This window comes from Ctenopharyngodon idella, chromosome 9, assembly GCF_019924925.1.
Source record: "Ctenopharyngodon idella isolate HZGC_01 chromosome 9, HZGC01, whole genome shotgun sequence".
In the NCBI taxonomy this organism is placed as follows: Eukaryota; Metazoa; Chordata; class Actinopteri; order Cypriniformes; family Xenocyprididae; genus Ctenopharyngodon; species Ctenopharyngodon idella.
Genome location: NC_067228.1, coordinates 24,302,696 through 24,318,407, shown reverse-complemented (window position 1 = coordinate 24,318,407; position 15,712 = coordinate 24,302,696). Strand labels below are relative to the sequence as shown.

The 15,712-nt window shown below is 37.4% G+C and overlaps 1 protein-coding gene across 3 annotated transcripts; it reads left to right on the top strand.

Annotated features, from left to right (window-relative positions):
- Nucleotides 1-30: 30 nt before the first annotated feature.
- LOC127519334 (melanoregulin-like) lies at nucleotides 31-4,176 on the top strand. 3 transcript variants are annotated; one of them, XM_051906969.1, is made up of 5 exons: nucleotides 31-448; nucleotides 723-912; nucleotides 2,653-2,743; nucleotides 3,583-3,746; nucleotides 3,961-4,176. In XM_051906969.1, the coding sequence occupies exons 1-5, from the start codon at nucleotides 381-383 to the stop codon at nucleotides 4,036-4,038; spliced, it is 591 nt and encodes a 196-aa protein (XP_051762929.1). In that variant the 5' UTR covers nucleotides 31-380; the 3' UTR covers nucleotides 4,039-4,176. The 3 variants fall into 3 exon arrangements, with proteins under 3 accessions (XP_051762929.1, XP_051762930.1, XP_051762931.1); XM_051906970.1 differs by having other exon boundaries at nucleotides 33-448; nucleotides 726-912; XM_051906971.1 differs by lacking the exon at nucleotides 31-448 and having other exon boundaries at nucleotides 506-912.
- The last annotated feature ends 11,536 nt before the right edge of the window (nucleotides 4,177-15,712 follow it).

Below are 15,712 nucleotides of genomic sequence, written 5' to 3'. Positions count from 1 at the left end.
AGCAATTTGGTTCGAAAGAAAGTCCACAGATGTGGCTCACATGAAGTACAGTATGTCATTTCTAAATATATAGATATAAATGTATACATTTTAAATAAGTCAGCCACAGATGTTTGCAGTTTTTTAATCTGTGCTAGACCTGACTGCCTTGCCTGTGATCAGTCCCAAGGACATTTAAACAGTGCAGTCACATGGCCAGAGTCGCCCATTATCAAGTTAAGGACACCATCTGTGAGAAATAACCTCAGCAGCACAAATTTCTGTCCTAGTACATGGAGGATGTCGGCTCTACTATAAGCTATAAGGAAGTATAACAATGACCATGAGTATGATGATGCACTGAATTTTAGCTCATTTTAGGCAAAATTTTTTTGCTCTAAATGGGTGCCTTTTATTCTGACTGCTGTCCTATTCATGAAACTACTGAGGAGAAAGATTGCATTTTAAGGTAAGTGACCAAATGTTTTTTTTTTTTTTTTTTTGTCTAAATAATTTGTTATGGAAAAAAAAAAAAAAATAATACCACAAGCGGTGAGTAAAAAGATAAATACGTAATATTAATACATTTATATATACATTTATATATAATTTAATTTATACATTTATATATAACAATTATAAGAATAGTTATTGTCATATATTTGTAAAAATAACAAATTCATTTTTAACAGAAATGTATTCAGATGTGTTTGTGAAGTGTAGTTTAATAAAGTCTTTTAAAGCAGGACCAATATGTCCAGTGGCAGTGAGACAGCAGTGGGTCATAAGCTGCAGGACAGCAGATCTGGAGCTGAGAAGGAGGGGAGGACCTGGAGCAGCACTCAAACCTCCATCTCCACTACTGAGGGGGAATCAGATGCTGAATTAAACTCGTTCATTAAGATGAGGAACAAAGTGGACAAAGATACTGAGGTGAGGAGCAAATACACATACATTTTGAGATGCAGTAAGAACAAAGTGTGAAAACAAGCTAGTGAATGTATTTTACTGCAGCTATCTAAGTTCATTCTTTGTGGGTCACACTTAAATATGGGCATATGAATGACATCGTACACAATTCTTGAAATGAATTCTGGGAAATGTCAAGTATGACTTTTATAATGTAGGGGACTTTGTGTGTAATTTAGGCAATATTTTTTAGTTTAATGGTCAGTGCACACACAGCTGTCTCTCATATTCAGACAGGAGCCCACTTTACCCATTACATATGTCACATTTCAAATGCATGCATTCAAACACTGCTGTCCTACATCAGCTCATACATTTTCAGATTCTCTTACTAGTCTGTACACGAACCAATACAAAATCAGTTAGTCCTTCCATACTTACTGCTTCATGCTTTAGAGCAGATGTGACTTTGACTTTTTGTATTGGAGTTTGGCTATGAGTAAATACGTTGGAATTTAGGGCGATGTAATTTGCCAATTTTCTCAAATTGAATTCGGTTCACTCAACTGTACCAGAAAGACAAGTGATGAAGAGTTCACTTCAGACACAACCCTAAAGTGAGGTGAGGACACTGGTCTGGCCCGCTACATTTGAATCATTTTAACTGTAAACCACAATCACACGATCACAGCAGAAATTCTTACTCAGTCGGCATAAAACTGAAGTTGTCTTTTCTGCCCTGCTGTGACGTATATCCAAGTGAAACGGTTTCTTCAACAAGAGAAAATGTACGACGGGACTTGACTTTGTCCATTGGGAATGGATTGGATGGTTGTGGTTTGCTATTGCTGTGATGTCATGTGAGTGACAGGTTGATCCCGCCCTCACGCCAGTAAATACGTCATTAGAGAAGAGATGTCACTGCAAGAGGGAGGGGAAGGTATTTTGATTAAAGATTTTGAGGGCACATTAATTTTTAAAAAATATAATTTTGTGCACGGCTAAATCATTTATAATAAATACTGCAATATTCTATACAAAAATAAGAAATGTCAATTTTGATTTCATATTAACTTTAATCTTTGGTTCTGTTTTTTTTAAATAAAATGCAATACATGTTATTCTAAAAACCTTTTCTTGTTAATGTTTCCTGTATGTCAGTCTCCACTTCATACAGGATCAGTAAGCTTGACTTTTCTCATGTTCATCAGTCTGTGGACAGTTGGAAGAGCACATGGTCTATAATGCGCTTATGACTTGTTAGAGTCAATCGACGGTAACTCAATAGTGATGTTCTGCCACGCAAACTACTCCTCCGTCCACAAAGCTCTTCAGAGCGTTCTCTCTGTCTTTCTTGCTCTTTGAATGCTCTTCTTATTTTTCTCAATTTCTGCAGTTTTGGCACAGATTCATTGATTCGTAGATTAGATGTGGATAGGGATATAAAAACATATTTGTGTGTGTGTGTGTGTGTGTGTGTGTGCGCGTGGTCCTGGGCCCTGGTACCAGGTACCAAATGTCCCCACAATAGTAATACCAGTAATTTCTGACCTTGTGTGGACATTTTTTGGTCCCATGAGGAAAACAGCTTATAAATCATACAGGATGATGTTTTTTGCAGAAAGTTTTCTGTGATGGGTAGGTTTAGGGATAGGGTTATGGTAAGGGGATAGAATATACAGTTTGTACAGTATAAAAATCCTTATGTCTATGGAAAGTCCCCATAAAACATGGAAACCCAACGTGTGTGTGTGTGTGTGTTAGGAATGGGAGAAGCTGAACTATGATATTCACACTCTGAGGTGTGCTCAAAAAGAAGTTGGGACACGTTGGAAGAAGATCTTGCTTCAGCTGGGTGAGGTGTTAATTTTTTTCTTTTATTTTTAAACATTTATTTATATTTTATATGTTTTGTTTTATATACAGTATGTTCAAAAGTTTGGGGTCAATAAGATTTTTTTTAAAGAAATTTATACTTTTATTCAGCAAGGACACATCAAATTGATTCAAAGTTGACAGTCAAAGTATTGTTGCAAAAGATTTATATTTCAAATAATTGCTGATCTTTTGGACTTATTGCTCAATACTTCTTGTATTACAGTTTCTACAAATATATTAAGCAGCGCAAATGTTTTCAACAGGAAATGTTTCTTGAGCAGCAAATCAGCATATTATTTTTGAAGGATTGAAGACTGGAGTAATGATGCTGAAAACAGCTTTACCATCACAGGAATAAATTACATTTTAAAATATATTCAAATAGAACAGTTACTTGAAATTGTTATAATATCTTACAATATTACAGTTTTTACTGTAGGTTTGATAATATAAATGCAGCCTGGGTGAGCCGAAGGGATTCAGACTTATTGACCTCAAACCACTGGGTTGTAGTGTATGTATTTATATATATTTTATATTATATTTATTCTCTATTTTCATATTTCTCTGTCTTATTAAATTCTCTTGCATACTTTTCCAGCTCTTGTCAGGGTGAGAACAATGTTCATTTTGTGTTTAAAACTGTTAATTATTTAATCTTAAATGTACAATGCACAATGCAGCGATTAACAGCAATAGCATACCAGGTCAAACGTGACCCTTATTTGCCCATGTAATGGCTGTGTGGAGTGTAAGCATGCCTTGGTGTCTGAAGAAGTGCATTCATGTAAATGTATAAGTATGTTGTTAATCCAGGTTACCAGAAGGAGGTGGACTCCTTACTGACAGTGAACAGACAAACTGTTCGGAGTGACTGGGAGAATGTGGAGAAGGCCAGAGAACTGTTGCACATAGTGTCAGAGGAGACAAGCCTCTTCCCCCGTGGGCTCAGCAACAACAAAAGATATGTCTTCGTCATGGTAAATTAATGTCTGCATAAGAAATTGCAGTCCCGATTTTTAGCCTCAAGTATGTGTACATTGCATGGACTTATCATGATAAACATGTAATGTAAACAGTGGAGTCATCTACATTATTATATTTTGCTTGATCAAGGTTGTCACAGTTTTACAAGCAGTTCAGTCAATTTGAAGGACTCTTAAAAACATTTTAATTGTAATGATCATTTTCTAGGATCGCCTGGTTTCTTTGGACAGTGCTGAAGACTTTGTGAGGTTGGCCAAAGAGAAATATCCAAAAATTGAGTTTTGAGATGGAACGGAACGTTTGAGTTTGGACTCATTTGCTCTCTTTGATGCTCCTTCTGCAACTGTTTTAATCAGTAAACTCACTGATGTTTTGTCCTGAGGAATAAAGAATGTATGACATTAAAGTCGACATGAAACGGAACCTGTGATAGTCTTTTCTTCCCTATTGTGACTTGTAACCGAGTGAAATGGCTTCTTGAACAAGAAAAATGTAGGTTAGGACCAGTGCTGGGTAAGTTACTCTTAAAAAGTAATTAATTACTAGCTACTAATTACATCTTCAACAGTGTACTTAGGTTACTGTACTAATTATTCTCTCTAAAAAGTACTGCATTACTTATTACTAATTACTTTCTAAATCCCATATCAACCTCAACCAGTTGAACAATACAAGGATAGACATGAACTTTTAATTCTTTCAAATAAATAATATAAAATTGCATAAATTATTACTGAACTGACCAAAATATTTAAAGGCAGAAGGTTACATTAAAAACATATATTTTATTATTAGACGTTAAACTTTGATGTTAAATCCAGCATTGTTTTATATAGAATTGTTCTATAGTCTATACAGTATTTAATGCAATAACATCAGAAGAAACTTTAATTAAATTACAGAAAAATTAAGTGTAATCCCTTTTTCAAGAGAAAAAATAATTAATTATAGTTATGCACACTGTAAAACTCAATAAGTTCAGAATACTCAAAACATTTAAGTAAACTAACTCATTTTTTTAAGTTAGTAGAACTTCATTTTTTTGTGACAAGTAGGGTGGGGCTGAGAGCTGTGGAAGCGGAGCAAGGCTAGTGTGGTGCACAGGTATCTCTCATTAACAATCACATCACCGGCGTCCCTTCGCTCCCACAGTTCTCAGCCTCGCTCCACTCATCATACAGTTCATTTACATAAACATCACATTCAGATCTTGGTTAAATGTTATATAGCAAATAACACGTTATTATAACCATCAAAGAAACTGCCATTATATACTTGCATGTATATAATCAAACAACATACAGTACAGCATATGTGGTCTTAAAAGTTTTGCAGCCCCTCCTCAACCTAACCACAGGCTCTACTCTTCACCACAGTGGTAACCCTACAAAACTAACATAACAAAACCCCCTGTAAATCCCAAGATAACACAACATTAAATGTGTCCCAACATTAAACTTATGTCTCCCTATGTTAATCTTGTGCAAAAACACACAAAATAATGCTTAATTTCAACATGTATTTTTACTGTCTGAAGCAAAGCATGCTGGGAATTAAAGATCTGCTGCAACTCAATCATATTAAGTTCAGCTTACTACAATGAAATTTTGAGTTCACACAACTTTTTTCTATTAAGTACAATGAACTTTCATTATTATTTGAGCAAAACAAACTCATTTCATTTAATTAATTTCACTGTTCGGTTTTACAGTGTTGGAGAAACTAGGGCGGCACGGTGGCTCAGTGGGTGGGTAGCACTGTCGCCTCACAGCAAGAAGGTCCCTGGTTTGAGCTCCGGCTGGCATGTTCACCCTTTGTCAGGTTGGGTTTCTTCTGGTTTCCCCCCACACAGTCCAAAGACATGTACAGGTGCTGGTCATATAATTAGAATATCATCAAAAAGTTGATTTATTTCACTAATTCCATTTAAAAAGTGAAACTTGTATATTATAGTCATTCATTACACACAGACTGATATTTCAAATGTTTATTTCTTTTAATATTGATGATTATAACTGACAACTAAGGAAAATCCTAAATTCAGTATCTCAGAAAATTAGAATATTACTTAAGACCAATACAAAGAAAGGATTTTTAGAAATCTTGGCCAACTGAAAAGTATGAACATGAAAAGTATGAGCATGTACAGCACTCAATACTTAGTTCGGGCTCCTTTTGCCTGAACTGCTGCAGCAATGCGGTATGGCATGGAGTCGATCAGTCTGTGGCACTGCTCAGGTGTTATAAGAGCCCAGGTTGCTCTGATAGTGGCCTTCAGCTCTTCTGCATTGTTGGGTCTGGCATATCGCATCTTCCTCTTCACAATACCCCATAGATTTTCTATGGGGTTAAGGTCAGGCAAGTTTGCTGGCCATTTAAGAACAGGGATACCATGGTCCTTAAACCAGGTACTGGTAGCTTTGGCACTGTGTGCAGGTGCCAAGTCCTGTTGGAAAATGAAATCTGCATCTCCATAAAGTTGGTCAGCAGCAGGAAGCATGAAGTGCTCTAAAACTTCCTGGTATACGGCTGCATTGACCTTGGACCTCAGAAAACACAGTGGACCAACACCAGCAGATGACATGGCACCCCAAACCATCACTGACTGTGGAAACTTTACACTGGACCTCAAGCAACGTGGATTGTGTGCCTCTCCTCTCTTCCTCCAGACTCTGGGACCCTGATTTCCAAAGGAAATGCAAAATTTACTTTCATCAGAGAACATAACTTTGGACCACTCAGCAGCAGTCCAGTCCTTTTTGTCTTTAGCCCAGGCGAGACGCTTCTGACGCTGTCTGTTGTTCAAGAGTGGCTTGACACAAGGAATGCGACAGCTGACACCCATGTCTTGCATACGTCTGTGCGTAGTGGTTCTTGAAGCACTGACTCCAGCTGCAGTCCACTCTTTGTGAATCTCCCCCACATTTTTGAATGGGTTTTGTTTCACAATCCTCTCCAGGGTGCGGTTATCCCTATTGCTTGTACACTTTTTTCTACCACATCTTTTCCTTCCCTTCGCCTCTCTATTAATGTGCTTGGACACAGAGCTCTGTGAACAGCCAGCCTCTTTTGCAATGACCTTTTGTGTCTTGCCCTCCTTGTGCAAGGTGTCAATGGTCGTCTTTTGGACAACGGTCAAGTCAGCAGTCTTCCCCATGATTGTGTAGCCTACAGAACTAGACTGAGAGACCATTTAAAGGCCTTTGCCGATGTTTTGAGTTAATTAGCTGATTAGAGTGTGGCACCAGGTGTCTTCAATATTGAACCTTTTCACAATATTCTAATTTTCAGAGATACTGAATTTGGCATTTTCCTTAGTTGTCAGTTATAATCATCAAAATTAAAAGAAATAAACATTTGAAATATATCAGTCTGTGTGTAATGAATGAATATAATATACAAGTTTCACTTTTTGAATGGAATTAGTGAAATCAACTTTTTGATGATATTCTAATTATATGACCAGCACCTGTATGTTAGAGGGAATGAACTTGCTAAATTGGCTGTAGGAGTGTGAGTGTGTCCCAGTGCTGGATTGCATCAGGAAGGGCATCCAGTGCCAAATCCAGTGTGTGTGTTGATAATTCTGATGAAGCAGATATTCTATAAAAACTGTTTTATGGTGCGGGTTCCATTTCATGGCGACTTTAAAGTTCATGAAGAATAATTGTAGATAAAGAACTGCTGAATGCATCATTAATGTAATATAATCTCATGTCAACATTTTTTTTTAACTTAAACCCCTCTTTTGTGATTTTATGTACTTCATCAGATTTGTCAGCAGAGGTCAGTCTAACCTATTTATTTGAAAATATATTTTTTTTTCCACTCAGCAGTAGTCCAGCATGATCTCAGCAATCGTTTGAGAGATGACATATCTCATGATGAAGATTGACTACAGTGTGTTTCGTAACTCTCTGCTTGATACCATGCATGTCTGTTTAATGTCCTTCTATCAGATAATAAGTGAGTGTGGTCATAGTTTCAGCTGTGCACGTTGACCTATATATTGTTGTCTCCTGGGCCTGATGTGAGGGGCCAGAAACAGATGTGGAGCAGAGAAAGAGAGATTGAGAAAGCAGTGTAAGGAGAAGGGGGAGGAGGGGTTTTTTATTATAAATCTTCTGAGTCTTCAAGCTTGGCTTTCTCGCAGTGCTGAAGGCCAGCAGAAACACCTTGTTCTGATTATGTGTGTGTGCGTCTGCTCATGTCAGTGTATGTGTGTGTGATAGTCCTGGCTTTGTTGTCGCGTCCCTCTAGCAATTGCTGGAAATGTTCATCCATGACCAAAGGACAGGTTCCAACTCTTTACAGCTTACATCATCTCAGGGTCTGTCTATGAAAGATGATCTGCCCCCATTCACCTCCTCACAGACAGAGAAAAATAAGAGCATTTTATCCCTATGAGGAATATGTGATTGTATTTCATAATGACTGTAATTACTGCATGAGGCCAACTTCATATCAGCTTTACAACTGGGTCAGAGTAGAGTACTACAGTAAAGCAGGGTGCCTGTCCTTTTTTATTTTGTTTCTTTTTTCACTCTTCCATTCTCTCTTTCTTAACTTTTATTCCCTTTCATACCCTGCCACCATTTCTTTAGTGCTTTCTTCTTCTCTTCACACAATTCTAGAACTGTGTTGTTGCTCAAGCTTATACTGCTATACACTGTAAAAAAAAAAAAAAAAAAAAAAAAAAAAAAATGCTTTTTCAAAGTTGTAAATAAAACAAAGATTATTGGAGTATGATTTAAAGAAAATACTATTTTATGACTTTAAATTTGCCATTTAATTCAGTGTTACTTGCTGATTCTTTGTAATTGATTGTGAAATTTACTAGCAATTTCTGAGTGATAATTGTTTCTACAACAAAATCTTTTTTTCAGTGTATCACTCTTGCACAAGAAATCTTACTCTTTTTCTGTTTGCCAAAATTAGAAGATCTGCTATGCATGCTGCTGCTGCAGAGCAAGTATGGACTTGTTACTGCCATTAGATACAAAGACATGCTGCTGTGAGTATGTAAGATATGCTGCTGCTGCTGCTGCATAAATAGACATACATAAGTTCCGTAGCAGATCTAGGCAGGTGGTCTGAGTTTCAGAGGAACTTTGACAGCACACTGCAGGACCAGCCTACAGCAAGTATTGAACAAGACTATTTAAATGTTCAGCAAGCAATCTCATTGGCTGCAGAATCAGCAGAGGTCATGTGGTAAAAGTTTCAGATTCAGAGGGTCCTCTTCGGTCAAAAATTACCGAAAACTTTTACGTTTTAAAATTTAAAATTTTCCTCGGAATGGGATGAAACTTGGTGACTTTTGTCGCATTAGCTATGTGAACACAAAAAAAACATGGACATGATTCAGATATGTTAAAGGGTTGTAAAAAAAAATAGTCAAACTTGGCTCCTTCATGGTCAAAAATGACCGACATAGGAAATGAATGGGAAAGACAAAAAGTACTAAAAGAGAAACTTTTGGTGGTACAAACTACAAATCAGCCACTGTGCAGAAAATTGCAGTGGGAAAAAATGAAGGGGGGACACTCTAAAATGTTACGAGTGCAAAATAGACACAAATGAACTGTTGTGGCTGTAACAATCAAATAAGAGGTTGAAATCAGATCAGACCCAGATTTATTAAGCTGTGATAAAGCATACCTGTTCATTTTTGTTACATTTTTATTGAATTTTGCTGTTATGTGTAACAAAATGTCCACCTCTGTGTTCAGGTTTGACTGTAGTAAAATTAATGCAAAAACTAACAATTCAAATGAACATTTAAAAAAATTAAAAAATCTAAACCTTGACAAAAAGTAGTCTTTGAGAATGTCTAAGTATAAATCCAAATCCACAACTCAATAAAAACAAGTATTTATGTCTAAAAACATTAGGTAATTTATAAGCCACTTTATATAGAACTATATAGGAATCTAGTGGTTACACCATGGCATTACAAAAGTTTTTCTTTTTTTACTCCCACCAGATGGCACTAATCTACCTTCAAAAAATTGGATTTAAAATGCTTTGTCTCTATTTTAACATGGAACACTGCTTTATTTGAAAAATAATTGAAAAGAATATTAGAAAAAAGTGTGTATTATTTTCAATGAGGAAAAATAGCTAATAAAAAAAATTTATAAATATTGCATAGTATCATAAAATACCCTCAAAATTCTAAATAATAATCAAAAAATATTATTGAAAAAAAATATATATTTCATTGGTTTTCCTAGGGGGGAAAAGTTACATTTTAAGGCTTCAGTCATTTTGACCGCGAAGAAGCCAAGTGTGACCCCTAAACGAAGAGGACCAGAGGGTTAAGAGGTGAATGCAGGTTGCTGGCTTTTATTCGTCCTGAACTCATTCAGGACTAAATAATGTAATAATTTAATATATGCAGTGTACCTGTCACAAACTCCCATCACCAGCCCAGTCACCTTAGCACACTACATTTCCCAGCATCCCTTCTGTTCCTCACCTGCACTCACTCAGCCTCACCTGCACATCATCAGCACACTCATCACCTCTGGCATATAAGCACACACCTCAAACACACTCATTGTCTGATCTACGACTTGGACTACAAAATACTTACCTGTATTTCTTACCTGCAAATATTACCTCCTGCGATTCCCAAATTCCTGTCTCCTTGCTCCTGCATCTGTTCCTCTTCTCCAGCGTTTTCTCAAGACCTGTAAGACAAAGACTTTGATTACTATTCAGCCTGCTAAATGGCAACTAAAAGGTGTGTGTGTGGATATACTCACCTGTTGAAGTCATGATCACTATCTTCACTTGCCAAGCCTTAGAACTGAAGTTTATTGTCTGCCTTGATCATCACTGTGTTATCATTACTCACCTGTGTTAGGAATTTGCTCAAAGTACTGTTATCACTTATCCATCTCTCTCAAGTCTGCTATGTCCTGACAGTACCATCTAGCCTCAAATTTTGACATTACCCCGCATATCACACACCACAACACAGGACATGACTTGCGTGTGATATGCTAAAGTATATGACTAACTCTGGAAACTTTATTTACTTACAGGAAACCAAAATATTCAATTACTAACTGAGTTTACCATAGTCTCAATACTCCTTATGATGCCCAGCACCAAAATCAGTGCCTGACTGATCAAATAACAGTGCTGCAATTCATTTACTAGCACTGTGAAATCTTCCAATAATGGCAGAAGGACTCACTATCCAAAAAAAAAAAATTCCTATCATCATTTGATTTTTGATGCCACATTTAGATTTTAGATATAAAATATCAATCTAAAGCAATGACATTCATACATTTTGTGTGACTTAAGTATTGTGTCCAAATACTTTTTGGGGCCAGTGTATATGTGTATGATACCATTATGTACCTATGTAAGAGCATTTCACAGACTATGGGGATGTGAGAATGGTTTTCTCATCATAAGAACACTTGGCAAAGAGAGCAGCCAGATCTCTCTCTCTCTCTCTCTCTCTCTCTCTCTCTCTCTCTCTCTCTCTCTCTCTCTCTCTCTCTCTCTCTCTCTCTCTCTCTCTCTCTCTCTCTCTCTCTCTCTCTCTCTCTCTCTCTCTCTCTCTCTCTCTCTCTCTCTCTCTCTCTCTCTCTCTCTCTCTCTCTCTCGCTCTGCTGCCCTATGAGGTAAATAGACCTGGAGCCAGACATCTCTCCCTATTCCTTATAATAAGGATGTGAGGGATCAACTAGACTGGCATAATGTGTTAGACTGTTAGTTTAAGAAAGAAAGTAGATCTGGAGACATGCTTGGCCAGTCCATCACCTTTACCCTCAGCTTCTTTAGCAAGGTTTGGGGTCGTTATGTTGGAATACTGCCCTGCGGCCCAGTCTCCGAAGGGAGGGGATCATGCTCTGCTTCAGTATGTCACAGTACATGTTGGCATTCATGGTTCCCTCAATGAACTGTAGCTCCCCAGTGCTGGCAGCACTCATGCAGCCCCAGACCATGACACTCCCACCACCATGCTTGACTGTAGGCAAGACATACTTGTCTTTGTACTCCTCACCTGGTTGCCGCCACACACGCTTGACACCATCTGAACCAAATAAGTTTATCTTGGTCTCATCAGACCACAGGACATGGTTCCAGTAATCCATGTCCTTAGTCTGCTTGTCTTCAGCAAACTGTTTGCGGGCTTTCTTGTGCATCATCTTTAGAAGAGGCTCCCTTCTGGGACAACAGCCATGCAGACCAATTTAATGCAGTGTGCAGCATATGTTCTGAGCACTGACAGGCTGATCCCCCACCCTTTCAACCTCTGCAGCAATGCTGGCAGCACTCATACGTCTACTTCCCAAACTCAACCTCTGGATACGACACTGAGCATGTGCACTCAACTTCTTTGGTCAACCATGGCGAGGCCTGTTCTGAGTGGAACCTGTCTTGTTAAACCGCTGTATGGTCTTGGCCACCGTGCTGCATCTCAGTTTCAGGGTCTTGGCAATCTTCGTATAGCCTACGCCATCTTTATGTAGAGCAACAATTCTTTTTTTCAGATCCTCAGAGAGTTCTTTGCCATGAGGTGCCATGTTGAACTTCCAGTGACCAGTATGAGAGAGTGAGAGCGATAACACCAAATTTAACACACCTGCTCCTCATTCACACCTGATACCTTGTAACACTAATGAGTCACATGACACCGGGCAGAGAAAATGGCTAATTGGGCCCAATTTGGACATTTTTACTTAGGGGTGTACTCACTTTTGTGGCCAGCGGTTTAGACATTAATGGCTGTGTGATGAGTTATTTTGAGGGGACAGCAAATTTACACTGAAGAAATGACACTTTGCTACAATGTAAAATAGTGAGTGTACAGCTTGTATAACAGTGTTGTCACATGAAAAGATATAATAAAATATTTACAAAAATGTGAGGGGTGTACTCACTTCTGTGAGATACTGTAAGCTTTTTCACTATTTCCTGTCTAGGCAGGAGCAGGGAACAATTTATTATTATTATTATTATTTTTTTTTTTATGTTAAATTGGTTTCTGAAAGGAGAAAAGGAATTTAATATACGATCCATGTTTCTGCTCTGAGGGGGCCATACCATGTTTCGTTATTGAGGGAATGCAGGCTGTGGCTTAAAGCCATCAATGATTGGACACTGGCCTCTTATTGGCTAACTTATTTGGTGTGGTGAAATAAATAGATGACAGTCTTTCTGCAAGAAAAGAAGTTTCTTTACTGTCCTCCTCATGAGGCCCCATGACGTTGGGGTGATATCTCTCTATTCTCATAAAAGAACAGAAAAATTATGAGTTTAAAGGTTTTGCGTCACAGTGAAAGAGAGGAGCTTGTAGCCCCAGGCATGTTGGATCATATACAGATTTATTACTTCAGAAGGCAAAAGGCGAAAGGTCACTGTAGTTAAGTAAAAATGCTGCTTATCACATGTGTAAATCATTCTAAATACTGCTTATTTTCCCTGGCCTGCTGTTTTTAATGAACTCTTTACGTCATTATACGAAAATTCAGACTTTGATTTCTTATGGAAAAAGAAAAACTGAGGAAAAACGTATAATAACGGCCATAACTTATAAAATAAGGGGTAAAATAATTACAATGACCATTGAGAATGTTTAAAAAACTGACCATCATGAAATCTAATGTACATTCCCTTCTGTAAAAGAGGTGTACTTTAGCATTACCCACTTTAGTAATAAAAATATTATTTTAGAGAAAAAATCTGAACTTTAGTGTTTTTTTGTTTTTGTTTGTTTTTTTATTTGTTTTGTTTGTTTGTTTGTTTTTTGGGGGGGGGGGTATATCTTTATATGTAATTTTATAATTACTCAAATTGTTACTCCGTTGTCTTTAAAAAATAGTTGGTGTACTGACAATCATGTATAGTAAACTAAATACTTTAATGTCATTTCTGTTAAATTGTATGTTGTGTATTGAGTACATTTCAAATATCTTAATTGTAATATTGAATTACACACTACAGTTAAAATGTAAGTACTTTACATGTGATTTTGTATCTCAAGCATCAATATAAGTGTACTTTAATTGACAAAAGAGTATTAATATGATATATATACTTTAAAATAAAAATCTTACAAATATTACAACGTGTGTTTAGAAACATTTTATGAATGTGCACCTACTTTTAAAAGTGCACTACACTGAAAAAAAAAAAAATTCATGATTTGTCATCACAACATTTTTTTTCTTTTGTCAAATCAACATAAATAATTAATGTGGTTCAGATAACATAATATTTTGATTTTCTGTTTATTAAACCAATCGCCATAATTGTATTAACTTAAATTTTTAACTTCAATGAACTCAATTTTAAGGCCACCAGATAACTTACTTTTTTAAGTTAAACCAACGTCTTTTTTACAGTGTACAAGTGCAGATTCAATAAAATGATGCGCATGTCTTTTTTCTCATGGGTTTACATCTGAATAGTACAAAACTTATGGCAGTGCAGTCTAACAGTCCAGTGCCATTGCATACACATTTGGTTGAAGGTATTTTGTCTGGGGACATAAATCATGTTAAATCTACAATCTACTTTGCTGTTTCCTTCCTAAACAACACAAGGGTCAGGTCACCAGACTGAGGTAGGATAACCAGCTTTAAATCAATCCAGTTGACTCCTGTGCTGTGTCCTTATCTACAGCCTTGCTCTACTCTGCTTTATCTCACCACAAGACACTCCACAACCTAAACTGACCCCTTTTGGCCAAGCTCACACTACCCCCTCAAGAAACTGTAGACTTATTTGGGTCAGTTGACGTAGTCCACAAATGAAAGCCATTATGCTCTGTTCCCGTGAGACTGGACCATACTGAATCTGAAATTTTGCACGTAAGCATACTGGCATTGACTCGTCCAGTGTTTTTCATTTCAGATGCAATTCACTGATTTAAACAGTTTGGTTTAAGCTGCTTTGAGGGGTGAAACAGTCTTTTTGGAGCAGAGCAGAAATCCAGATGTGCTTGGAGGTTGAAATGTGCAGTTATGTCACAAGCGCTCAGGGAGGTGAGCAGAGAGATTTGTTTAAGAGAGAGGCCCTCTGAATGGAGATAAACAGTCAGAAGAGAAAGCTTTACTGCCGTTTGCGTCCAGCATGGTTTGTGCTCTATATATATGTCAGGTTTGAGTTTTAATGTGTCTTTATAGTGACGGTAAAGTGTCTGTGGACCCTCGGAGATCCATCTTAAACAGGCAAATGGTCAGGAGAATTGTAAACAAAATCTCATTGCAAAACTGTGACAATCAATATTGTAGAGTAAAACAATAATCTTTATTTTTTCCAGTAGCTGTTTCAAGTATCTTCTAGTAGTTTTTACTGTATCTTTGGCCCTGTTTCCACCTGGTGTTAAGATGCGTTTTGGTCGATTGGATCACAAGCAGTAGACAAGACAGACACATACCCGTTTCCACCTGGTATTTTAATCCATCTCTTTTGTCTACTTTCAACCACTCCTGTCCTGATTTCTTCGAGGGGAGGGTCTATATGTATGGGGTTTTTTTTTCAGATCTTTCGATCTAATGGACAAAATAAGCTTGCACAATTTACATATGAGCGTGCCCGGAGACGACCGAAAAACGGTGAGAGAACATTGTGCTTGGTATGTTTTTCGTCTTCAGCCGACAGAAGTTTAAATCCCGTTTGACTAGCGCATGTCCCGTAATGTTTACGCATTAGGTCAGTAGGCAGAGAGTAGGTGGTCTTTTGCGGCTGTTCGAACACATGAGCGTTTCCACTACGAAAGCCATTCGGTCGAATGCATTTTCGACTACCTCTGGAAGTGGTCGAAAGTAGACAAGCTCAAAACGTTTTACACCCCGTTTACACTTGTATTTAGCGTCGTCCACTTGTGATCCAATCGATTAAAATGCATCTTAATACCAGGTGGAAACAGGGCCTTTGATCAAATAAATTCAGCCTTGGTGAGCAAAAATAACTACTTTTTCAAAAA